The sequence below is a fragment of the Fundulus heteroclitus genome, chromosome 11 (assembly GCF_011125445.2).
Source record: "Fundulus heteroclitus isolate FHET01 chromosome 11, MU-UCD_Fhet_4.1, whole genome shotgun sequence".
NCBI lineage: Eukaryota > Metazoa > Chordata > Actinopteri > Cyprinodontiformes > Fundulidae > Fundulus > Fundulus heteroclitus.
In genome coordinates, this window is record NC_046371.1 from 4,743,466 (window position 1) to 4,770,020 (window position 26,555).

Below are 26,555 nucleotides of genomic sequence, written 5' to 3' on the forward strand. Positions count from 1 at the left end.
CATCACGCTGTTATTGTTTGTATTTTTCATAGATTCTACTAAAAGAAATGGGAACAAATGGCCTCTTTGTGACTGCTGGTAACAAAAAGCCTGAAGATCCAAATCAACAAACCAAGTCGTCAAACTTTCACCTTTATAAAGTCTGAAGAGCAACTGACAAAGAATCATTTAAAATGCTACAAGTAGGACCGGCTAGTTGGAAGGAAACCATAGAGAAATGAAGGGAAAACCAATAAATGTTTACATTTTAATGTAAAATACTAGAAGATGTGATCTATAATGAACTGCTGAACAACACTTTAACTATAAGAACTTTGGATTTGTCCATCAACCTCCTAAAGATTTAAACGTGTATAACCTTTGCTTAGTCTCACTGCCATCATGCTATTACCTGGATCTTTGCTACCAGAGCTAAAACTTCAAGGACAACAGTCCTGCACTACAGCACCATTCAGATTAATTCAGTCATTTAGTAGTTTACTTTTGGACAAATAATTCAAACATATCGTCAACTCTTGAGCTAATCTTCAAAACCTAATGCTGGCCTGCAGATAATTTAGGCTGTTTTTCAAAATGTTGCAAAGCAAAACATGTGATAAATCTATTTTTTATTTATATTTCAAGTGAACACTTGAAGTCCAGTCATCTACCCAGTGGGACACTAACTGGAAGGTCTACACTACAATAAAACAGAAATATTTTAAAACAAGCTCCTGACAACAACGTGAAACTCACATCATCTTAGCAGAGTTTTGAATAAATAAATCTAGCTCTTTATTCTTACAAAAACATAAAATGTGAAGCTATTTGTTTGTGAATAATAAAAAAAAAAAGTTCCGGCTCCATTTGTGCAGCTTTTTGTTGATCCAAGACAACTTATGTTAGCAATAAATAGTTTATTTTAAAGACTTAAAGTTATTTAAGACTGCCTCAACTCTATTATTTATTAATCCACATCTTCATTACTGTAACTGACAGAAGCAAGGAAGAAAAAAGTCTGTTGCTTACAGCTATTAAACAGGTTAGGATTAAACTATTTAAGCACATTTGTCATTAGATCTTAAAACAGTGTCATTATTACCAAAAAGAACAATGAACGGTAAAACGAAGAAGTAACGAGCTTGGTGAGAAGCCCACAGACGTTCATGTCCGCAGCCATTTGTAGGAGACGTTGCTCAGCAATGTGTACCGTGGTGTTCACAGCGGGGTACTAATCAGACATCTCCAGGGAACCGACTCTCTCCGCATGAATCACAGATGACTTTTACGAGACGTCTCCATGGACCTGAGCGCTCACCATCTATCTCATCTGGCATGCCAACATGTTTCAGCCCCGGCCTCGGTTTACTGTCACATCCACTTAGTCTCAGTTTTTACTGCTAAACGGTCCCTCTGTTGCTTCTAACCTCTTGGTTTTCAGTAAAACGAGACGCTGGGATGAGACGTCTGCAACGAACTATAAAAGTACAGCAGGAGAAACACGACGGTTATCTTTCGGCTGTTTTTGTTGCAGTGGGTAGCGATACGTTGCACTTTCCAGGAGCAGGAACTTTTATAGGACATACTGTAGATAAGTGGTAGCTGAACTGAAACTGAGAGCTACGTCATTGGTGTTGTGTCATACGAAGGGCAACCGGTACTTTTGAACTAGAAGAGTCAGAGTTTACCTTAACTTTATATAAAATAAATATTTTTTTTCATGCTTTGTTATAGATATTGTCATTTTAAAATCTACATAAATAACGGAAGTAACGGAATAAAATAAAGTTTTAGATGCAGCTCACTGGTGGACTGGACTTTTCTTTAGAACAGGCTTGGGAACGCCACATAGGTACCACGTGTGGTCCTCGGGGGCTACTTGGCGCCCACGGGCCCCATGTTGGTGGCCCCTGACATAAAGGGTACTTTACTGGTTACTTCTAAAGCTCTCCGGAGATTTTTGGAGATGGTGCAATATTATGAGGTGACTTGTTAGCTGTATCTTTCAGATGCTGGTGAAGGTTCTCAGTCATCCAGGTCATGGTCATTCCAAACAAAAGTAAAAAACAAAGCAACTGGACTTGTTTTCCGTAGTTTGAAGACGTTTCTCTTCCTCTCCAGGAAGCTTTCTCAATTCAAAAAGTCTGGAGTAATGAGGAGTAACAAGCTTTATACCATTGCCCAACAAAGGCCTTGCAATGGCTTAGACAACATGCAAATTCAATCGAAACAGGTCCACCCCTTAGTAATGGGCGGTCGTTAAAGCCATTAAGCCAGCAGATTGGACCCAAACTGGTCCACTCCTTTGTAACGAGGAGTCGTTAGGGTTGTTATTGGCTTGGCTTAAAGGAGCAATGTTTTGATCACCCATATGAGGGTGAGAGTTAAGGTGATGGTTGGCCGGAATTAATCCTATAGCTGTGTTGTAAGTTTTTGAGAGTTGGAACCTAAGGCCTCCTCCTCTGTTTAAGGTTGGTCTTTCTCTCTTAACGTAGATGGCTTCCTTCACACCCCTTTCAAACCATCTGTCTTCAAAATGTGAACATTTTGGACAAAGACCGCCCATTACTAAGGGGTGGACCTGTTTCGATCGAATTTGCATGTTATATAAGCCATTACAAGGCCTTTGTTGGGCAATGGTATAAAGCTTGTTACTCCACATTACTCCAGACTTTTTGAATTGAGAAAGCTTTCGGGAGAGGAAGCGAAACGTTTTCAACTACGGAAAACAAGTCCAGTTGCTTTGTTTTTTTAACTTTTGTTTGGAAGTATCTTTAAGATCTTTAAAAGGGTAGAAGTTGTGAATTTGTCATGTTTTGTGAGGCTTTAACAGGACCAAAGTGCAGACAGGAAGCCTTATGATGAATATAGGGAGTTAATGAAGGAATTAGGAAAGGAAACTTACAGAAACAGAGAAAAGGGCCGAGTGACGGACCATGAGGCAGAACACAGGAAGGAAGCCAAGAACAATGACAACCAGGCAGCTTATATACATGGGGGAAGAGAGGCGAATGAAACAGAAAATAAAAAGTAACCTTGAACCAGGTGGGAGAAGGAAGGAGGGCACAAAACTAAAACCCTGATTTCAGGAGGGCGACAGGGAGAAAACTGAGTACAGGACACTAACTGTGGCACAGGAGGCCAGAGGTGACGGCAGTGCCGGAGCAGAGAAGGCCAGCGGCTGTGCAGCAATTTCCGAAGCCGGCTGGGAGCCTCGGAGAACCCATGGAGGAGCTCTGGAGACAGGAACATGTGAATAGCACACCGTCTATTTCCCCTGCATTGTCTACATTGGTTTTCATTTCAATTGTTTATATAAATTGCTGCTGCATCTTTATCCTGAAAAATAGTGCAATCTACTGTGATTTTTAGAGTGATTTCTAGAGTGACTTTTTTCAAGCTGTATGCAAACGAAATTTCGTTCTGTACGCACTTTGTGCATACAAAATGACAATAAAGATATCTATCTATCTATCTATCTATCTATCTATCTATCTATCTATCTATCTATCTATCTATCTATCTATCTATCTATCTATCTATCTACCGAATAATATACGAAAAAAGTAAAGAGCAATAACAACCAGACAAGCTTAGCTACAGGGTGAAGGTAATCAGGAGGAAAATGAGCAACAGCTGAGACTAACGAAGGCAGAGGAAACTGAGGGGAGGAGAGCAATGAACAGGAGCAGGGGATATAATAATACAAAATAAACACAAGAATTAACTAAGAATCTAATCTACAAACTAAAATGGCAACAATTAGAAAACATAACGATCCGGGAGGAAACAGGGACAAGTAGGTACTTTCCTAGAAGTAACAAGTAACTTTTCTGGAAACAATATCATAAAGTCATGATTCCATGACAGGGACTTAAAGAGCTGGCCTTTTCCAGCTAGCATAAGTTAAACTTTCCATTTATTCTTTCACGGTGTAAAGCAATAGCCGCCAGCTTACAGGATATCATTAAGTTATTAATTATCAGTAAGACTTGTGAATAGATAAGACTGAAAACAGGTCCGCAAGTAAAGGAAGTCTTTTTTTTAATAAGATGCTTTCCTAAAAACTTACAGGGTACAATTTTCTGGATCTTATGGTTTTAACTTTCTAAAACCAATAGAGTGCTTTCCAGAACCTATTAGTAACGTTTTGGAAAGTAACTTGTATAGAAAACTTATATGAACAATGATCCAATTTAAAAAGATTATCTGTTTTAATAAAACTATATATTTCAAGAATTTATTTTGCTGATAATCATGGCTTGTGACTAATTACCAACAAAAAAGGTCATTTTAATATAGATGTGTGACGCCTGTCCAGCAGGAAAGCATTGAGAGGTGATCGCCACAGAAGCTGGCTGTTCACAGAGTCCTTTATCCAAACATATTAATGGAAAGTTGAGTGGAAGGACAAAGTCTGGTGGAATTAACAAGACAACGTTAATCATAATAATACTCTCTAGGATTAACGGACGTAATTGCTAAAAGATGCTACAGATCTCTAATTGCCGTCATCATTTAGCTCTGCAGGTGCACCATAAGTCATTCTCCACATTTGATTTCCCAACAGGCGTTTTAAGAATAAACTGCAGAAATCAAATGAACATCAATTAAAAGGCCATCATTCAGCCAAAGGACAGCAGCTAAATGGAGTTTTTTCCATGGACCTGTGCTCCTGTCCATCTCTTATAATGACTCCTGTCTTCCACTTCCCATTAATCCACTCCAACGCTGCAGCGCTGCGCTGTTGGCTTAACATTTTCCAGCCACTTGTGTTTCAGTCTGGAGGCAAACTCAATTAAGATCGGATGGAGGATGTTTATTAATTGAATTAAGTGCAGAGTATAACCGGACACCTCTAATGCAACTCCTAACATCATTCTGATTGAAAGCGACCTAATTGCTTTTTAATACAGTGAAATATACATAAACTCTCATTTGCTCTCCTGGTAATTCGTCTTCAGGGTGTTTTTTACTCTCTATGGGACGCTTTGACCTCATTTAGCGTTTCTTATTCTCTCCAGTTCATTCAATAAACGATTGATCAAAACCTATTTAAATTTCTCATCCTGACGGCCCAACATCTAGGGCAGAATGATAAACATGTTATCTGTTAAGGCAACAAGGCAGACTTTTCTCTAGCATAATCCAATTCACTTTAAACATTTAAAGTCATTTAAACAACATGCACTGTCCTGGTTTACTGTTTTTCAATTGTGCTGTAAATTGTTATTTCATGAGCATAAAATCTACCTTCCCAAACACACACATCACATAAGGCATTAGCCAACCACCCGGAGATGTTTTCCATATACATTTATTTGTATTTTTTGTTTTGTCGTGACTCACAGTTCACTAATTCCTCTTTTAAAGATGTTTACTTGCGTTCTTCGTGGCTGCAGTTAGACGGTTGAAGACTTGTAGATGATTTAGTAACAATAAAAGCCGCGGTTTGAGGACCAGGTCAGAACTGGAGCGTCCAGATTTCTTTCTCTCGTTGACTGACCAGGATCAATGATTTCAAGGGTACAGAGCTCAGAGGGGACAATTTGACAAGAAGGTGGTGCTGCACAAAAATCTCCTTCAACGTAATCAGTTTATGTTCTTAGGACGATGAATGTCAGCGACATTATCAGTGAAAACGTTTCACTGAGGACAAAAATCAACATAGTGACACGCGGGTGCTGCTACCACACCTTTGGGTTGACACATTACGCTAATTCCTTTGAATTTATATTTTATTTTCTTCAGCTTAAAAGGTACAACTACCTTCCTCCTCAGTCTATCAGGTAAGTATGTGTGTTTCTGCAGGAGCTGCATCAGTTATCTAACAATCAGACATGATGCTTCCTTGTGTCAACATTGAAATCAAAAGTCACCCTGTCAGATAAATGCAGGTGTTTGATGTGAATCAGCTGTTTGTTTGTTTTTTTACATTTGGAAGCATTAGGGAGAAACTTTTGAGCCTAAGCTAAGTAGCTGTAAGCAGAAAACACCATAATTAACAGATAAAGATTGAACATCCTCTTTGTGTGATTAATCTGTTTGTAGAGAATGTGCAGGGACTTGAGTTACTGAAATAAACTTTGCAGCAATATTCAAAGTTATAGAATTGATATTTTATATACATGAACAAAGGCAGTTCAGTTTAGTACGAAACTGAAAACGAACAAAAGAAGAAGCAATAAAAACTTCTTATTAATCCCAACATACACAACCTGGTCAGATTTGATGCACTTTCCATCAAAACAGCTAAAGTTATGCAATATAAAATACCACTACTACTACTACTACTAATAATAATAATAATAAGACATATTCCAGGGATGCAGGAGGGCTAAACCAGATAAACTCAATGATTAATGCAATTAAATTTTAATAAAAGGATTTAATAGAGACTGATTCTTTATCCTTTAGAAGTTACACTCGTAATAAAACTAAGGTCTGGTTTTGTTTATTTCCATAGTAAACTTTCTGAATAATCTTTTTTTATTGTAAGTTATAAGGTCTTAATTTTCTTTCATTTTTTTTAAATCTGGAGGGGGTACTTTGTACATATATGGTTTAAGAAAAAAAATATATTTTCTAAAAGGCAAATTATTGATTTAGATAATTAAAAATGAGTAGAAATGATGAACTGGAACAAATAGCAACAGCTCTAAAAGTTACAGCTCAGAGCAGAGCTTTCAGGTCAGGCCCAGCTTTTACACAGGGTAATACTGACCTAAATACCATCAAAAACTGCAATTTAAGGTGTTATTTTGTAAAATAATACAGAGAGCTACCAATAACAGCCTCCCTTTTTAACAGAAACCATTAATGGTTCAACTGAAAAAAAAAAAACAGATTTATGACCAGATTACTTAGGCAGTTGTTTTTCTTCTTCAGCACCAGTTGGAGGAGCCGAGTCTTTGTGCCAACATGTGTTTTTACGTCTGCGTTATAAAAAAGCTGCCATAGAAATCTGCTTTCTATGTGATCCTGGTCAGCAGCTACTCTGCTAAAATCTAAAATAAATCAGATGTCAGACTTTTGTGCCACACGTCGTTATTCTGCTCCTTTCCGACTTGTTCATGAGCTGATCGCACCAGTCAACGCGCTCCGCTGTTCGGCCAAATCCATCAGCGAGACAGGCTCTGGGCGCTGCTGCATGACATGATGCCACGGCTCGTCCCGGCAGACTGACCGACATCCGGCGCTCTGACAGACCTTCTTATCCAAGAGCCCTGAGCTTTTACTGTTCCTGGAACCAGTAAAAGTCACAGCTTTGCTTCGCCTGCGGGCGTTTGAGCAGCAAAATGGATCAAGGTTCAAAGGAGAACAACGAGCAGGGTGAGACAACTGGACAAAAAATTAACAGGGTTACTACAGCATAAGGCAAGTTAAATTCAAGACTTTTTAAGACTTTTTAATGCCACTTGAAATAAAAAGTTAAGACCAACTTCACGATAAACAAGATAAACCTGGTTGCGACAACTTTACCCAAATGTTTATTTTAACATAAACCATTACTTTCTGGCCCAGTAGACATGTTTCAAATTTTGAAAAACATTCCATATAGGAAGAAAGCTAAAAAACACACAAATTACAGATATATTTTTAACAACTACTGAACTGGATTCACAAACGTTATTTTGTTCCCTACTAAAATAAACTATAAATCAGTTTTTAAAACCACTACATAACCAGTGCCAACTCTTTTTCGCAGCTATGGTCCGGCCGCAACAGTTTTTATTGGTTCTGCTATCGGGACGGAACCAATAATGGTTACATTGAGCCGTTTGGTAAATTAAAAAAATTAAAATTGTGTCAATTATTTTACTGTTTGGTAAGGATTACAAAAATAAAAACTATTTATGACCTGGTAACAATTTTAAGACCTAAGAAAGATTGATTTAAGACATTTTGTCATGGCGCAGCCTTGCCTGCTGCACCATGGACATTTCATGGCACTCTCCACCTTCCATACAGCTCCTGATTCCATGCTCAGTAATCATCTACACCTGTCAGTCACTAATCAGCCAGTACTCAGCACACCTGTCAGCCTCCCTATTTAAGCTCCCTGCATTCAGTCCTCCCCTGTCGGTTCGTTCTGTTGGTTTCTGTTTACTCTTGTGGATTTTGCTCTTTGCTGCTCACCTCATCTTGTTCTCATCCAGCCTGAGTTCTCCGCCTGTCTACTGTGACTCTGGTCCTGCTCTCACTCCAGTTGTGCAAGTATTCATCCATTTGTGCTGCTGATCAAGCCTGGTTCCCAAGTGTCCATGCTGCTGTGCTGCTGGTCCAGCTGTCTTCATGCTCCGGCTCCGTCCTGCTCGCCAGCTCCAGCCTGGTCTGAACTCTGGTCATCTTCCTCCACAATTCATCATCTTCAATAAACTCTCTTTTTAACTGTACTCTGTGTGTGGTTACGTTCGGGTTCATCTAAAAACATGACACATTTTAATGCCAATTAAGGTCTTAGTTTTATGTTACAGAATTCAATGCCTTTTAAGACTTTTTAAGGATCTGCGGGAACCCTGATTAAATAAGACATTTTTTTTCCGTATGGCTGAGTATGAGTAAACTCATACTCAGCCATACGGAAAAAAATGTCTTTACAAACCTGGCGAAAGGCTTGTAAAATCTTTATGATTCGGCCCAAAAAGATCACCGTGATCAACAAATTGTTAACAATTCCCGGACAGAAATCGCCGTCACTCTTGGAAGAAAGTAAGAGGCGTTTTATTCACAGTGAGCTGACAGGAAGAGGGGGGAAGACAGGCGGCAAAGCGCCGCGGGTCGGAGTCGATCCCGGGCCGACCGCGTCGAGGACTAAAGGCCTTCTAACATGGTTCCTGCTAACCGCTCCGCCTCGGCGCGTCCCGGAAAACAAAACTTGCCAAATCTGGTCAGGAGAAGGGCGAAAACATGGTTTTCACCAACAAAAGCCTTCAGAGGCGTTTTCTGATGTTCTTTTAATGAAACAATATTAGGTAGATTGGACAACACGGAAGAAATAGCAGCATCGATGTTAACGCTTGCTTCCTCAATGCGAGCCGCTGTTGCTATCAAATCAGTCTCACGTCATGGTCGCATCTCCACTACGTCACATCCATGAAACCCCAGCCCTGCATCCTGATTGGCCAGACCATAAAATTGGTTGGAGAAATCACTCTCTATGGAAGAGGTCCCAGATGGATGTGAGTGAAGCTAGGCGGAGCGACATCAATCTGGCTAGGGTCAGGTTAGCACGGAGCATAAATGCTCCCACATACTCTGCATACTGTGAGCTTAGTGGACTCCGCTCTGACTCTCCACGGACATTTTACCTTCATAGTCCAGCGTACTGTTGCCTACATTTCTAGTGGGAAATTCCCACAATTCCCAGACTTTCTGCCAGCGGGACGAAGCGGCAGAATGGATGGTAAAACGTGTGATTAGCTAGTGGAACACCTGGAGCTGTTTCTTTTCCAGCAGGCTTCACCTGTCAGTGAGAACAGAGAGACTGTGATGCTGCGTCCTGGAGAACACCTTCTTGGAGCAACTCAGTGCATCAAGCTCAGTGTTAAATATGAAACAGTTTGATGTAAAGACTCCTTACCGCCGAGAAGTTTATGGTGTGACACCGCGTACGCAGTCGTAGAAATGTAGCTCTGCACGTAGAACCTTTATGAGCGGACCTCCGTGGAGTGAAGTACGCCCAAGCATGCAAGGGGGCCGGGGCGTACTTCAAACCAATCACAACAAGTTTTATGTAAGAAAGTAAAACTGAGTAAATACAAAACATAGTTTTCTAATGAATAAATGCATTATGGAGAAATGAAATCACTTGTATTTATATGGTTTATCTTTGTCTGACACCAAAGTTAATCCATTTATCCATGCACCCTAGATTATAGACCCTAGATTTGGTGTCTGTAAATTTGCCGTTGAATATGGCTTCAGCTAAAGGCAGAAAATGTCAGGAAGATTTTACAATCGCAGCTGAACTTTATTCCTGATTGTACAAATTCATCATGAAAGTCATCCCCAAGAGGACTAAATGCGGAAAAATAAAATTTAAAAAGGTACTGGCATGCAAACCACTGCAACCAGGGGCAGATTTATATAGCGTTAAATCTGGTATTTTAACAGACACCGTCCAAGCCAACAGGAAGGCCTCGGTGCTCCACAGAAACAAAGCTGGTTGCTGCAGAGAGGAATGGGGGTGCGGTATATTCCACCAGGACTTAATTTAAACCACAACAGATTAAAGCACCAGGTTGTGAGCCAATAAGTGGGGAGCAGGAGTGGATTATGTGTTGCAAGAGCACAGGAGTGGAGTGGAGTGTTATTGAACTGTGACTGAACACCCTTATGAAACTGCCCACACAGTTTATAATTTAAAAGACATTAAAGTGGTGTGATCTGGATCATCTATATCTAAAGAATGGCCCGCTGAGCGTAGTTCTACAAACCGCCAGTACGTGTGTCAAGACGTGTTTAAGTGAACTAGGCGACAGGAATGTTTAAGTGTAAATGATCTTTAACAGTGTAAATAAATCTGTCGTTTTGGTCTTTAAGATTTAATTCTTTGTTTTAAATGCTTTAAACAATTTAAATAAAGACGAACAAAAAAAAAAAATGCCTGAATAAATCCAGATAGTGGGCCTCCAACCTTTAACCTAATCCATGAAAAGTTGTTCAGCAAATTCAACCGCTCTAAAATAAACATTGTATAAGGATTAGGGCTGTGGGTATCATCTAGGATGAGCCGATTCGATACGATTCTCGATATATGGCTCAGCTTGATTTGACTTCAATATTGATATTTATTACTTTCAAATTAATGCTCAAAGTCATTCAATAAACAAAACCAGCCAAATATTATATTTATGTTGAATTTATTGAACACTGACATATTAAAAAGAAAATAAAGTGCATTTAGTTCAATGCATTTAACGTTTCACAGAAACCAAAAATGTCCCAAATATCTGATTTTAGGGACGAAGGAGCTTCTAAAATCCTGTCCTTCTGTAAATTCGTCTCACTTCCTCGCTGTGAACAGTAACGGTGCGCTGTAATAACGCCCCCTAGGGGTTGGGAGGTATATCGACATTGAAAGCCAGAATATCGATATTAAATCGTTTTTAAAAACATTGATATTAATCTTTGCATCGATTTAGTATTATGCACAGCCCTAATAAGGATACAGACTCAATATGATGCAGCTTGGTAAATACGACATCATTAGATTTCACAACCATTCACTAAAGAGTCAAGAAAACTTGCTTGTACTATAAACTGGAGCTAGAGGTTTATTGGTACCAGTTCTGTTTCTACCGACAGAGCCAACTCTTAGCTCGGCCATCTTTAAAACCGTCTTTCAGTCTTTGGCTGCACAAACTGCTTAAATAACCATCCTGAGACACAATGTGGCGATAATCTCGACATTAAAGACATAAAAATTCAGAGAACCATGGATATTCTTTAAAGACCGTTTGTCTGTTCTCCCAGTCATTAGCTCTTTGTTTCTATGTTTTTGGTTTAAGGGAAACAGAGTTAGAATAAAGTAAAACCTGGAAAAAAGGCTCCACTGCTGTGGCATGGAGCAGCTGGTGTTGTGGGATGTGAATCTGCTGCTCTACCTACCTGCTCTCATCCGGGGACACTGGAGGCCTTTGGAGTAAAGTGAACTCATCACGATGCTCAAGAAACCAACCAGTTTAAGGCGACTTGTGATGAATACATTTTGTCGAAGATGAATCTTTCACAAAAAGACTGAATCGTTTAAAACGGAGGATTCTTTTTCCACCGGAACAAGAATCAATGAGTTGTTAATTTCTACTCATTTGTTTTGCCAGTTAGAGCTGTTAGAAATTATAAAATCGTTATATATTCTCGGTTAAGTTAAATCAGCTGAAGAAAATTTTTAATTGTTATTATTACTCGTGAAACTCCTGATTTTCTGACTCCCTTTGTTAATTATTCTTGCTTACCATGTTCACAGACATATATATGTAGACGCCTCATTGGGCGCAGGTTTGCACGTCGACGTCACCGCCATACTGTATGTGGCAGAAAGTAGTGAACGTCTATGTTCCCTGTGTATATGTTTTAAATATTTAGATAGAAAGATATAGATGGAGCTTACATATACTTGTAAAAAAAAAAAAAAAATAGATTAATTGATAGAGATTGGCAGAACAGAGAGCTTTGGATCGATGCTTTTAGATATAGATGCACATATATAGATTTTAAAGTATTATAAATAAATAGGTGTGTTTATATATACCTCAAGTATAGAGGTATATATATATATACACACACACATATATATATATATATATATATATATAAATAAACAGACACACACACACACATATATATATATATATATATATATAAATAAACAGACACACACACACACACACACATATATATATATATATATATATATATATATATATATATATATATATATATATATATATATATATACATACACACAGATAGATAGATAGATAAGATAGATAGATAGATAGATAGATAGATAGATAGATAGATAGATAGATAGATAGATAGATAGATAGATAGATAGATAGAGAGAGAGAGAGAGAGATGTGTTATGAATATCAAAATCAATTGGTTAAATCTAAACATTGTGGTTTTCATTATTTCACCCTTTAAGATCTGGCATAGACACAGAATAGCAACAGACTTTTTGGGGGAGTGTTAAAGAGACGAAATTACTAATATGAGAAAAAAGTAAGTAAGTAAAAAAAGACAAAAGTGGAAATATTATGAAAATAAAAAACGTCATATTATGAGAATTAAGGGGGGTTATTTCCAGAATAGTCACTGTTTGCAGAACTATCTTAGTCCTGGAGTAATAGGGTTAGATTATTTAAATTATTTTTATTCTTTACGATAATAAAGTCAGAAGAATGAAGCCAAAGGGATACGAAAATAAACTCGTAATATTACAAAAATAAAAATATTATGAATATTAAGTATATTCTGAGATTAAAGTCCCTCTGATAATGTTTAAGTGTCTAAATCTAACAACAGATTTGCCACATTCAACATGGCGGACGCTCTGACTCATCTGCAGCATAGGCAGAACCCGCCCAGTGAGGCATCTACGTATATAATGTCTATGACCATGTCCACCATAACAGCACAAACCCCACCCCCGTAACACATAACGGATTATAGACTTACTGGCAGCTGTTTTTCCAGGCAGTTGTTGAAGTTTTTGACTTGGTTGGGCTTTAGCTTCTTGAGGGGAATCCGCGTTTCCCCGATAAACTCATTGTGGCGAAATTTGTCCTCATCACACACTGAGATCCTGAGAGACGAAAATCAGAAAAGATGGAGGAAAAAAAAAAGTGAAAACTGTAAAACTCATATTGTCAGATTGATGCTTTGCAGCATAGATGAGGTTTAAGAACCGTAAAATCATTTCATCTTCCAGCTGGACATCATGAGCCTTAAGGGTTAGCGATTCAGTTTGAGGCAAAACTTTCCCTTTCCAGCTGAAATGCAGTCGCGCTGCAGTGAAGTAGCAAAGGAGAGCTTTGTCAGACTCAATCAGGATGACAGGAAATGATGGGATAATTATATGTTAGGAAGCTTTAAGCTGTGCACAGATTAAAAGACCTGCAGATACTTACAAAAGAGAAGAGATTTTTGACGTTTCATTTGGGTGGAAAAACCTTCCTGATTATGTAAAAAACCATTTAACATCAAATCAGTTATTCATCTTCAACAGATCTTTCTGTGCTCTTCTTTTTTACGCCGTTGCTTAAATTAAATTGCCCTGTGGGACATTCAGTCTGTTAACAGATTCGTATTTTGAGACACTTCATGCCCAGCTTACATCTTTACTACAGGACGGCACCTTTAAAGAATATTTCTAGAAAAAATACACCGCTTCAAACGGCTAAATTTCCTTTTGTCGGCTCTGATTGGTGATCAGGAGGTCAAATACTGAACAATCTGAATTGGTTTCCCTGCACAAAAACGAAGTCCTTGAGTATTTTTCCGTCTGTAAGCACATCATCCAGCAGCATGAAATGTGATGCAGGTAACAGAGGCTATGAAATAATCTAGGAAGTCCTTCATTTTTAGCATTTCTACTTATAATTTCTAACAGAGCACTGCGCTAATGTTCTCATGCATCTATCCATCATAATCCTGCCACAGAACTTTGTAAACAATGCAGACGACTCAATATATCATCACACCAGGTAACTATGAACCCAATCAAATGTCTGCCAACCAACAACATACAAAGTCTCTTAAATCCATTCTTCCCCATTTTCCAATGCTCAGTCTGAACTTCAGCAAGTCTTCTTCATCACGTCTAGATGCATAAATGAGTTGAGTTGCCGCCTTGTGATTGGATGATCTGCTTCTTGGTTTTAAACGCAATTGAAAAAATTTATTTTTATTAACAAAAATTTAACAGAAAGCGAGGAGAAAGAAGCCAAATTGTACTGAAAAACTGGGGGATCTTCAGAAAGCCTAAAGAACTACTGATCAAGACCACCTTTTTTTTTACAGTGTCCTGTCTGACAGCAATAAGAATTATATAATCTATATATATATATATAATCTGGCAGCATTAAGAATTGTTGTCTTAATGCCAAAAAGAGCCCGACAGATTTTACTTTTACAAGCAGAACATTACTGCTTTCACCATAGAGCTCTGCTTGATTTAGATATTCAAGAAGCTTTATTATAATTTATGCAGGGGATGTTTTTCATGTTATATGGACACTGAAACAAGAAGGTAAAAGAGAACAAAAAAGGTGAAAGAGAAAGAGGAGAGAAAAGGGAGAGAACGATACATCCTCAGAGTCTCCTCCTTCACCTGCAAAGAGAAATATAGAAAATTATTAGATTTTATTCTGGGACTATTTCATGTTCAATGGACACTGAAACAGGAAGGTAGAGGAGGAAAAAAAAGGAGAGAAACAGGTGAGACAAAATTCTAAAAGAGGAGAAAAGGTGAAAGAAAACTAGGAGAGGAAAGGGAGAGAGCGATATAGCATCCTCTGAGTCTGCTTCTTCACCTGCAAAGAGAGATATAAAAAGAACAGCAAAACCAGCTGATAAAGTATTACAGATACAAACAACCAACGCCTTGATAGCATCATTGAATAATATACAGTATTATTTAATACAATATTTATAAAGTGAGAGCTGAAGATAATAATAGGAAGTTTTCTGTATAGACGTGAGTCTGTAAGCACCTGGATCCTGATCCAAGACCATTTTAAGAGGCTAGAATAACGTCTGGGTGCTTATATAAAGCTGTAGAAGTACGGCTTCTACAGACATCCCACACAGGTAAAAGAACTTACAAAAAGCAGCGAGAACTTTTCAGACCAGGGATCTGTATTCCTCCTCAGCATTTGATGAAAGTGATAATAGAAACCAATAACCGGAGCTCTCAGCAGACCTGCAGCATGTCTCCAATAAATGCAGAGAACGGCCCCTGTGTAAGCACTCTGCCCTGACATGACATGATTCGCACTCAGGCTCGTGTAGATGAATACTGCTTGTTTCAAGTGCTTTTCCCTGCATAATAAGCAGCCATACGAGGGGAAAAAAACACGCCGCCTTTGTGTGCCCAACGGCATAATGTAATAGGGCTGTAGGTTGCATGGGATGCCGCGCAATCAGACTTTCAATATCAATAATGGTGCTGATAACAGCGAGAAAGGGCCGTGTTGAAATCATGTTTCAATTTACAGAAATAAATGAGTTGTGTTATTTGGGAACGTGGAGTGCGGCCCACTGAAACGGTTGATCAGATCATGTCTCTGCATGCTGATGCTTCGGATCGCTGCTGTGATTCAGCGCGACGCTCCGCAACACAAAATAATCAGTAACGTACACTAATGTGGCAGCAGGGTGTCGATAAGAGCGGCAGGCGGCCACTCCGCGGGTCAGAAAACGGCATCGGCCTGCTGGAATGTAACGCATCGTCTCTTTATGGAGGTAGACGTACACGGAATACATCGCTTCATGTTTAGGTGCCGTGCGTCTTAAACAATAAATGTTAACTGATAACTCATTAAGTGAAAGGTTTAAGGGAGGCCTTGCATGAACGGCATCACCTGCAATGTTCTGTTAAAGCAGGGGTCTGCAAGCTTTACATTCTAAAGAGCCATTTTGACTTCAGTCCACTTGAATTAAAGTCGTTCAGAGCTTAAAATTAGAATCAGAAGTACTTTAATAATCCCAGAGGGAAATTATTTGCGTTACACACTTCAGATATACAAAGTACATATATACATATATATATATATACATATATATATATACACACACATATACATATATACACACACACATATACATCCATCCATCCATTTTCCGAACCGCTTTATCCCTCATGGGGTCGCGGGGGTTGCTGGTGCCTATTTCCAGCGTTCACTGGGCGAGAGGCGGGGTACACATGTACACATATATATATATATATATATATATATATATATATATATATATATATATATATATATATATATATATATGGCTGCACAGTGGGTAGTGCTGTTGCCTTGCAGCAAGAAGGTCCTGGGTTCGAGTACACTCCTGGGTCTTTCTGCATATATATACATACACACACATATATATATATATATATATATATAAATATATATATGTAGTATATATATATAATATATAAATAATATGTATATATGAAATTATAAAATAATAGATATTTATAATATATAGATAGATATATAATATATATAAAAATATATATATATAATATATTATATGATAATAGCTATAAATCATATATATAAATATAAAATTAGTATATAATATATATATATATATTAATATATAAATATCCTTATTTTAGATCTGGAAATATATATATATTATAATATATATATATAATATATATATATTAATATATAAATAATCACTTTATTTTAGATCTGGAAATTATATATATATATATATATATATATATATAATATATATATATAATATATATATATATTTCCAGATCTAAAAAAAAAAAAAAAAAAAATATATATATATATATATATATATATATATATATATATATATATATTTCCAGATCTAAAATAAAGTGATAATGACAATGTGCAAAACAGTGCAAAACAATGAATAAATGTCAATTACAGAGGGGAGGGGGGGGGGGGCGTCTTAAACTCTAAGGGAGGTGTTGTAGAGATTGAAATGTTGCCTGGCCTTTTGAAAAAAGACAAGTTATAATTTTTGATAAAGATCTACTGAAGGAAATATGTTGTCATCGTTAAAGAAACACCCTTTTATGTCTATTTTGAGGTTTAAAAAAAAGAGGATTGACGGGTGTTGATACTTGTGGATGATGACGTAAAAAAAACCAAATCATAGTTTCCAACATAATGGAAAAATATTGATTTAAAACTAAATATTACTGGCACTTTTAGCATCATTCTGTTCTGAAAATTAGAAGCAATTATTCCAAGAAAAAACATTTATTATCATTATTACATTAAAATACCATAATAAAAATATAACTCCACTGTGGAAGGTCCAGAGAGCCACAGGCTGCAGAGCCCCTTGTGTTAGCTGGAGCGTCCAGCAGCTCATGCATTTAGTGAAGAACATTCCCACCGACTCCCATCATCCTCCTCTGTACTCAGTCCACCTGAAATGAAAACTCTGCATATGGTTGCATAACCTACCTCCAACCACTCGACTACACGCTGTTAACGCTTTGGTGCAAAAGAAGGGAGCCGGTGGAGGCGAAGCAACACTTGAATTACATAAATGTGTCATCATTTTCACGGGGAGTTAAAAGTTTTTTGGCTTCGCGGCTTTCCTTCTGTGTCCTTATTGAACGGAAAGACGATAAAATTAAACATATGAGCCTCCGAGCCGAGCAGGAGAGCAAAAACATTTCGCTTGTTGTGATTGGGAGCTTTCACACGTACAGGAACAAACTGAAGGAACAGGAAGGATGCCCATTTATGGACATAACAAGGCAGTTGTAGAGTAAACACTGTAACATGGTTATTCACCCTAAATCTGCAGGAGAAAGACAAGCACACATAAAAATTGTTTTTGTCAACTGTTTTTAGACCTTTTTTGACCTTTGTTCTTCCCTTTCTGCATTTAGCCTTTTTTATTATCGGCCATTTCTTTCCCCTTTCTCCCCGGTTCCTGTTATTTTCTTTAATTGGCCCACTTTACCTCGTTTCCCTCTTTCTGGGTTTAATCTGATTCTTCCCTTTCAGTCTCTTTTCTCTTCATTCTGCTGTCCTTGCTAATTTAATTCCTATGATTTACTTTAGTTTGCCTCCTCAAAGCAATTTCTCACCCTTTTGAGTCTTTTCTCCTTCCCTTTCGACTGTCATTAATTCCATTTACTCCGTTTGTTTTCTCATTTTTTTCACAGATGTTTCTATACTTTCCTCCATGTTTGTATTTATTACCAGCGTCTGATTTCTCCGTGTCATGCGGACACAGCCATCCTCCTGCTGAGCGTACCTGAGAGTTTTGCGGACCATATCCTCGTCCGTGATGCCGTAGTAGGTCAGGGTCTCGTTCCAGATGGGGTTGAGTGTGTTGCGCAGCGTCTTGGTTCTGAGTTTGTTGGCCTGAAACACAAAATCACATCCTCCGCTGAATGTTCATGATTGAATGCTGGTTTTCCCCCCAACAGGAAAGCAGAGCTTATCAATGAAATGCAGCCAGTATTTTTTTCTAACTTCCAGGAAAATGCTCCAGATAGTCCTTGCAATGTGAAGGCAAATGATATTTCACTGCTGCATACATTCGTTACCTTGCTAAAGTATTATCACCCCTGCACATTTGTCCTGCATTGTTTACATTTCAATTGCTGTACTGTGAAATCACTGTTGCACTTTATCCTGTAATTTACTTTATTCTGAAATCTACTGCAATTCACTGAAATTCTCAAGCTGTATGCAATCGAAATTTCGTTCTGAACACACTCTGTGCATACAAAATGACAAATAAAGTTGTCTAAGTCTAAGTTCAAAACTAATGGGAGAATGGACAATCTTAACCCAAAATAAATTTAAAAACCAAAAGGCAAGCCAGTTGTTCACTGACCCATGATAGCATGTTAGCTGTGCCGTAACAGTGATGATAAATTAAACTATGATCTATGAATTGATCATTTAGTGACGGCCTGCTACAACAGATCGACCTGAATGAAGTAAACACCACTGTATCCAACATTTTTAAAGTATTAAACTGATTTAAAGGCAACAGGATGATGCAGTTTTTATGATTAGATATTATTACTGAATTTTGTTAAAACCTCTACACTTATGGATGTCTTTCAAGTATTTGTGATTATTTAGACTTTGCACAATAGCTCCTATTGTGCAAAGTCTGTTTATGCAGAAAACAGTTGGGCTGCACGATATTAGGAAAAGTTATGATATGTGATAATATTGGTAAATGATATAGCTTGCAATAAACCTAGAAATAATTAAAATGTTAATGTCTTTCTGCAAACCTAGACCCTGGATAATGGGTAGTCTATCCAGCTACTAAAAAACAAAGGTTTTAGTGAAAAGGCTGCCCCTGTTTTGGTAATGAAAGAACTCGGCTGTAGTTTCTTATAAATCTTAACATCTCTTTACCTTCTCTAACTTTTTATGTTGCATCAAACAATAAACGTCACCAAACATATTGTATTGGGGGGGCAGTGAGAGCCTGACTGCAGGGTGCTTAAATAATTATCCAACACTTAATGCCGTCCAGCTGATTCTTTGCAGTGACGATAAATTTGCGATATTCATCGACCATCTGGGTATGAAACCTCCTCCTTACTATTATAAACCGCTGACATAAACCTTTTAGGACACCTTTCTCCTTCCATCGACACTTTAGCTGAATGGACCTCTGCTTTGTGTTGGTTCTGTCTCTAAAAGTTGCACAGTGGAACATTTGCATTTTAGTTCTGCACAAGAGTTCAGGGTTTTTATAATCTGCAACAGTGTGACAGATATAAAATTGAGCTTTCTGAAACAAACAATCCAGGTTGCTCAGAGCGAAACAAAGGATAAACATGTTGGCAAAAAAGCCCCCATGGCCAACATCTGTGACGCTGCGGGTCTGTGTCTCTCCCAAAGCCCCTGGAAACCATGTTAGCGTGCACGGCATCATGAACTCCTTGAAACACTACGATACTTTAATTACAAATATAGTAAAAAAGGGTAGCAGTGCAAAGTGTGCGGGTAAATGGAAACAAAAATGAAATATTAGACACAAAATCAACCTTCTTCCATAGAGATCTCCGTCCTCAGACCTAAAGCTGAAAGGTGAGCTGAGGAGAACATCAGAGAGGATGCTGGGTAATGTGGAGACATTGAGCGAAGCCAAATCGTCTAAGATCCCTCTCTATGTTATCATTACCTGTATAAAATGTTACAATGAAGACTAAGAGCTGTCTACAAGGCAAAATAAACTTTTGGGCACATACACAAATATGATTTTTTTTGCAGAGGACATTTCTTCTGACTAGAGATAAAAATGAAGATTAAAACTGTCCCGTTTTGATCATTAAACAGAAGCGTGCACTACAGTAAGGCCTTGTGCACCTTTTAAAAAAACGAATATCTACCCCACATCATTTTTAAAAATAATACCGTACACAAAGGATCGTTTTAGGTTTTCATCCACAGAAACCAGTACAAATTCACAATTGACTGTTTTAAATGTGCCAGCCGGTCAGACTCTTTCAAAACTAAGGCGATGTTGTACAGCATTGTGTTTGTGTAAAACCAGCTGACCTTAGGAATCCTTTTCTCCTTTGCACCTTAACGTATCGGAGCAGCCGGGTTTTTAACACAGACAAATAAAAGGCCTCTGAACCAACTGAACTGTTTACAACGTTGCATTTACGCTCTTACTTTGAAGTCTCGACACCGAGGTGAAAACAGAAAATGCATTTGTTGGAAATAAACTACCGTAGGTTAGTGTATTTGTCCAGTTTAACATTGATCAGATATATATTATTAACAATCACAGCAACAACGTAGAAATCAGCACCTCTTTGACAGCGTTTCATTTTTACTCCACTGTATGGCTGTCTGTAAAAATGGCCGCCCGTATGTAATGTACGCATTCGTCTTTTCACGTACACCCGGAGTATCTATAAATCGCCACTTCAGCTGTAGTTTTCAGAATCATCCATTTTTAGGAATGTAAAATGCTGTTTTCGTGTGGATGAGAGACATAACTGCATAAAAATGTATCCCTTTTCCCAGAAATCCGGCTGTGTGGGATCTAGTTATTTAAAAAAAATACTACTTTTACAAAAAGCTTTTGTTCGTTTAGCAACATTTTCTAAAGTTGATGCAGCTAGTGCTCCTCTTTTCTCCAAATTACAGCTGTTGAATATTTTTGAAATTAATATTTATCAAACATGTACCTTTGTTTTTATGATAAAACAAGGTCAGTCTCCTGATACTTTCAAGAAATATTTTGTTAAGAACTGCCAAGTGCATTCTTATAATACTAGACAAGCTTTGTCTTTTCATTTACCGTTAAGTATTAAAACTCAAGTGCAATTTTCTTTTCGGCATCGTGGTGCAAAACTATGGAATGAATATGGAAAATATAAGGAATCTCCAGAAATAAATGGTAGAAAGTCTTTGAAAAAAATACTGTTATCCTAAAAAGACAATGATTTATGATTTTACAAACATTGACTCCCTGAAATCTGAAAGCTAAAATGTAAAAATAATGTTACTGTACATGTCTTTTCTGTTTTCTCTCTTGAATGAAAGGACTTTCATAATGAGAGCTGCCTGATGTTTTGTTGGTTTAGGGGTGTGGCCTTTGGTATAAGCCCTAAGGGGTTTCTGTCACACTCCATCACATTTTTTATTTTTTTATTCTATTGATGTATTCTGAGTTTCTATTTTGATCTGTGAAAATAAATAAATAAATAAAAATAAAAAATAAAAATAACTGCACCAGAAACACATTTAGTAGTTTTAAATGCTCTTGTTGGCTGTTAAATTGTTGTAAGGAAAGCTAGACAAGGTTCTGTTTTAAATACGTACAGCAGCAATGCTTCGGCCTAAATTTGCAGCGGCGGCATAAAGTGATTAACATGCTGGAATACCAGAAACAGGGTTTTACAATACAACAAAAATATATAGTTCCATGATTAATATATGTGAGCTAAGTGTGGATGCATGACACATGCTAAACAACCAATTATTAGATCCAAGCTGTCTTTTTTTTTTTATTATTACGTATATTGAACACATTGGTATTAAAATGACTGTGATTTTATATATTGTGCAGCTCTAGACTGAAACAATTCCACTTGCAGGGTTTAATAAGAAGCTGCGAATCGTTCAGCGCTTTAAAACGACGTTTCTAATGCAGAAAGAAAAGGTTTTAAATGAAAAATGTCTGCAGCAAAAAAACGTAGCGTTTCTCAGACAGAGAAAAACGTCCTCCGGCTGCTCACAGGTGACGGGCGGCGCTACAAACGAGCAACTGGTGTCATAATCACTTCAGCGGCAGAGGCTGAAAAGGCGCTGCTCTCTAGCCAATTACTACAGTGCTTTCCCCTTGACTTCTTGATCTCTGCTCTAACTAGCTTTAATTTTAAAAGCCCCTTATATCTGAGACGGGCGCTGCGTGGCGAGGCTAAAAAGAGACGCGTGGGAGGTCTGATGTGCAGGTGCACTTTAAAAATACAGACACAAACACACAACCCTGCACTCTTAAACGTCATAATGGCTCTTGAAAGCAACTTTCATTTAAATCCAATAAATCCTGGTCTTGAGCTAATTGATGTTTTCATGGGTGCCGTTAATAAATTCTTATTTGCTGGATTAATTTTGCTCTTCGGACCGTGCAGTGAGCTGCTGCAGGGATGAAGGGCGCCTGTTTGCTCGATGTGTCAAAGAATCTTCTTCACATGCACCATTCAGGGCTTTGGAAAAGTATTCAATCCCCTTCTACTCCAGATTTTACTTTAATTGCCTCTATTTTACAGGTTGTTGGCGGTCTGATGTTTGCCAAATATTTCAGCTCGCTTTTATTGGGTTCCTGAATTTTATTGATGAGGTTCATGGTCGTCTTTCCAGAGAGAAGAACTGTGTCCAGAGGCAGTGAACATTTTAGTTTCATCTTTTGTTTCGACTGCAGGTACGAGTTGGGCTAAAAACCTTTTATATTGTTGTAATAGTATAGTTGAAAAAGTGGGTTAATTTATTTATTTTTACTCTTATATTCTACTCTTGGTGTTTTCTTTATAACTAACTTTAGATTAGACAGTTTACTTTTCTTCCCTTGTATTCTTTTTTTCTTTTGTCGTCACTAATAATTGTGTGTGTTTGCCACAGGGGTAGAATAAAAACACATGCAACACTTTAGATTATTATTTGTAAAACAAATAAATAAATAAAAAAATCATAATAATTAAAACTATTATCCTTCCACCGCAAAAAACTATGCACAACCTGATCATCTGTCAGATAAAAGTTCAATTTACCAAACCAAACATTGTGGTCGTAACATGACAAAAAAGGGGTATTATAACTTTTCCAGAGCTCTGTACAACAAAAAACATGCTTTTTTTGTTTTACTTCATCTTTAGGTTTATATTTTGTCATGAAATTACGCATTTCATTCCATCTTCTTTTATTGCGCTCCATTAAAGCGTTTGTATTTGATTCCCTGAAAACAACTGAGTCGGTTCACCAAGGGGCTACACTGCATTTATTTTATTGTTTATGGGGATTAATGCCTATTTTACTAAATGCAAATGTTGCCTAGATAAACAAATGCCATATGAAAAGGTTTATCAGGAATTTTTAAAGCGCCATTTTTTTGGAACACCTCGATATAACTGGTTCTAATTTTGTATTTTGACAACGTTTTCTTCCCCATTGTACCGCACATCCTTCCTGTCAGCGCAGTCTAATCTGAAACACTTACAGGCATTTCATTGTGTTTGATTGAGGTCTCAACAGTGATGAAGCTGTGATCTGGCTCTGCAGCCGAGCGTGAGACTTCACTTCTCATTAGGATGCAAAAAGAACTTATGACCTCTTTAGCTGGCTATTAATGAGGCTCTTCGACCGTGCCTAATGACTATTTTCAGAACAAGTTGACAGAGAGCGCCTGAGAAGGTGACGGCATCTTGTTTGGCTGGCAGAATACGCAAAGGCCTCGACGAGGCCTCACAGCGAGACAGGAGACAAATCCAAGAGGCAACAGGCCGTCATGGAGAGGTTTATTCGACTTACTGGTCCAAGAATCCATGACAACTCAAATTTATTCAAGTTAAGCCGAAAGGAGCTTGGCTGGCATTATAGCTGCGACTCCCAGCAGAACACAGAAAAAATACACAGAAACTCAAACAAACGAGGGGGAAAATAAAAACACGTGTCCTTCAAATTATCAAGACCCTAAAAATAATTGCTTTGATGTCAGAAACTGTAAAAGGGAACGTTAATATCAGCTCGGAAAGTTAAGTTTCCGAGCTGTGGGTGCTGACAGGGTTGCCATGACACCGTCTCACAGAGGATGCGCCACTTTATCAGCAGGGAAAGGAAAGGAGAGCCGCAGCAGAAAGCCAGACTAAAAGTGTACATCTTGACCTTCAGCATTTCAGCAAATGGCAGAAACTATTAGTACATTTGTAAGAGCAAGGCAGGAAACGGCCGGGCTTTAAAGCACCCCAACATATTTTCATATATTCAGGAAGCCGTGCCTCCTTAATGTAGGTACAATATCAAGTCAGGTTGGCTGAGTGGTTGTGGCTCATAGAGGATAATTACTGTTTGTTTCAAGCTACCCTTTGACTCGCTCTAACTGTGCATTTCTGGTTTAAATGATTACAGCTGCTATGAGTCTAAAAGGACAGGAAATTGCTGTCAGAAAGCTCGATGACGTAAAACGCCCGCTTCCAGGTACCGAGTCTCGTTCAGCAGAAGCCGAGCGGAGCTAAACATACAGGGGGACGGTGGGAATCAATCTCGGCCTTTGATAAGAAAACACCTTTTAAAGGGCTGCAGTGATGAGTGCATTCACAATGGGCATTGATTAATATTTAGTTATTTACCTTCAATGATTTATTTGGACTCAGCGTAGGTCGTTGGACAACAAAAGACTTTAATCAATTTTAAAATTTAAAGCTGGTTCCCTGGTTTAATTTAAAGCTGTGTTCTTTGAAGCACAACGTTGAGAAATTGTAAATTTTAGAATCTAAAATTTTAGCTTCATCTAAAGCTTCTACTTGCATGATAGATCCAATCCTAATCAAGTTATTTAAGGAGGTATTCCCTTTGATCAGTGGCCCTATTTTAGACATGATTAATCTATTAATCCTTAGTAAATGGATATGTACCACAGGCTTTTAAAGTAGCTGTTATTAAACCTTTACTTAAGAAACCTTCTCTTGATCAAGATGAGTTAGTAAACTACAGACCTATATCTAATCTTCTTTTCTTATCTAAAATTCTTGAGAAAGTAGTTGCTAATCAACTTTGTGAACATTTACAAAGTAATGACCTACTTGAGGAGTTTCAGTCAGGCTTCAGAGCTCATCATAGCACTGAAACAGCTCTGGTGAAGGTCACTAATGATATTCTCATGGCCTCAGATAATGGACTTGTGTCTATACTTGTCCTGTTAGATCTCAGTGCTGCGTTTGATACAGTTGATCACAATATTCTCCTACAAAGACTTGAACATACTGTAGGGATTAAGGGGAAAGCATTAGGCTGGTTTAAATCTTATCTGTCGGACAGATTCCAGTTTGTTCATGTTAATAATAAATCTTCCTCAAACTCTAGGGTCACTTGTGGAGTACCACAGGGTTCAGTCCTTGGACCAATTCTCTTTACTATATATATGCTTCCGATTGGCAAAATTATCAGACAGCATGGGATTAATTTCCACTGTTATGCTGATGACACTCAGCTATATTTATCCATAAATCCTGATGAATCCAATCAATTACTTCGACTGCAGTCATGTCTTGATGACATCAAAAGCTGGATGACTTTAAATTTCCTGCATTTAAATTCTGACAAGACAGAAGTTGTAATCTTTGGGCCAGAGTCTTCAAAAAATAAAGTTCCTAATCAATCACTTAATCTGGATGGCATTAATTTGGCCTCTGGTAATAAAGTTAAAAATCTTGGTGTTATTTTTGACCAATACATGTCATTTAAATCCCATATTAAACAGGTTTCCAGGGTTTATTCTTTTCACCTCCGGAATATCGCCAAAATTAGAAACATTCTGTCCAGGAGTGATGCTGAAAAACTAGTCCATGCATTTGTTACTTCAAGGCTGGACTATTGTAATTCTTTACTATCAGGAAGTCCACAAAATGCAGTTCGAAGCCTTCAGCTGATCCAAAATGCTGCAGCAAGAGTTCTGATGAAAATCAACAAGAGGGATCATATTTCTCATATTCTTGATGGCCCTGTGCATGTTTTTCTTTAGCTTGATTAATCTTGATTGGTTTTTCACATCTGCTATATTTGACTAAAATGTGGATTTTAGTGTTTTTGTCACCTTCTATGTTCCTGACAATAAATTAAAAATAATGTGTCTTATAT

At 37.8% G+C, this 26,555-nt stretch overlaps 1 protein-coding gene across 2 annotated transcripts in view; it reads right to left on the bottom strand.

Moving 5' to 3' along the window:
• doc2b (double C2-like domains, beta) overlaps positions 1–26,555 on the bottom strand; it is a 228,646-nt gene that overhangs the window by 20,758 nt on the left and 181,333 nt on the right. For both annotated transcript variants that reach the window (XM_036142767.1, XM_021317502.2), the window contains 2 exons: positions 18,469–18,578; positions 13,165–13,291 (listed from right to left, as the gene is read on the bottom strand). In XM_036142767.1, coding sequence (XP_035998660.1) covers positions 13,165–13,291; positions 18,469–18,578 — 237 coding nt within the window. The remainder of the gene's footprint in view (positions 1–13,164; positions 13,292–18,468; positions 18,579–26,555) is intronic.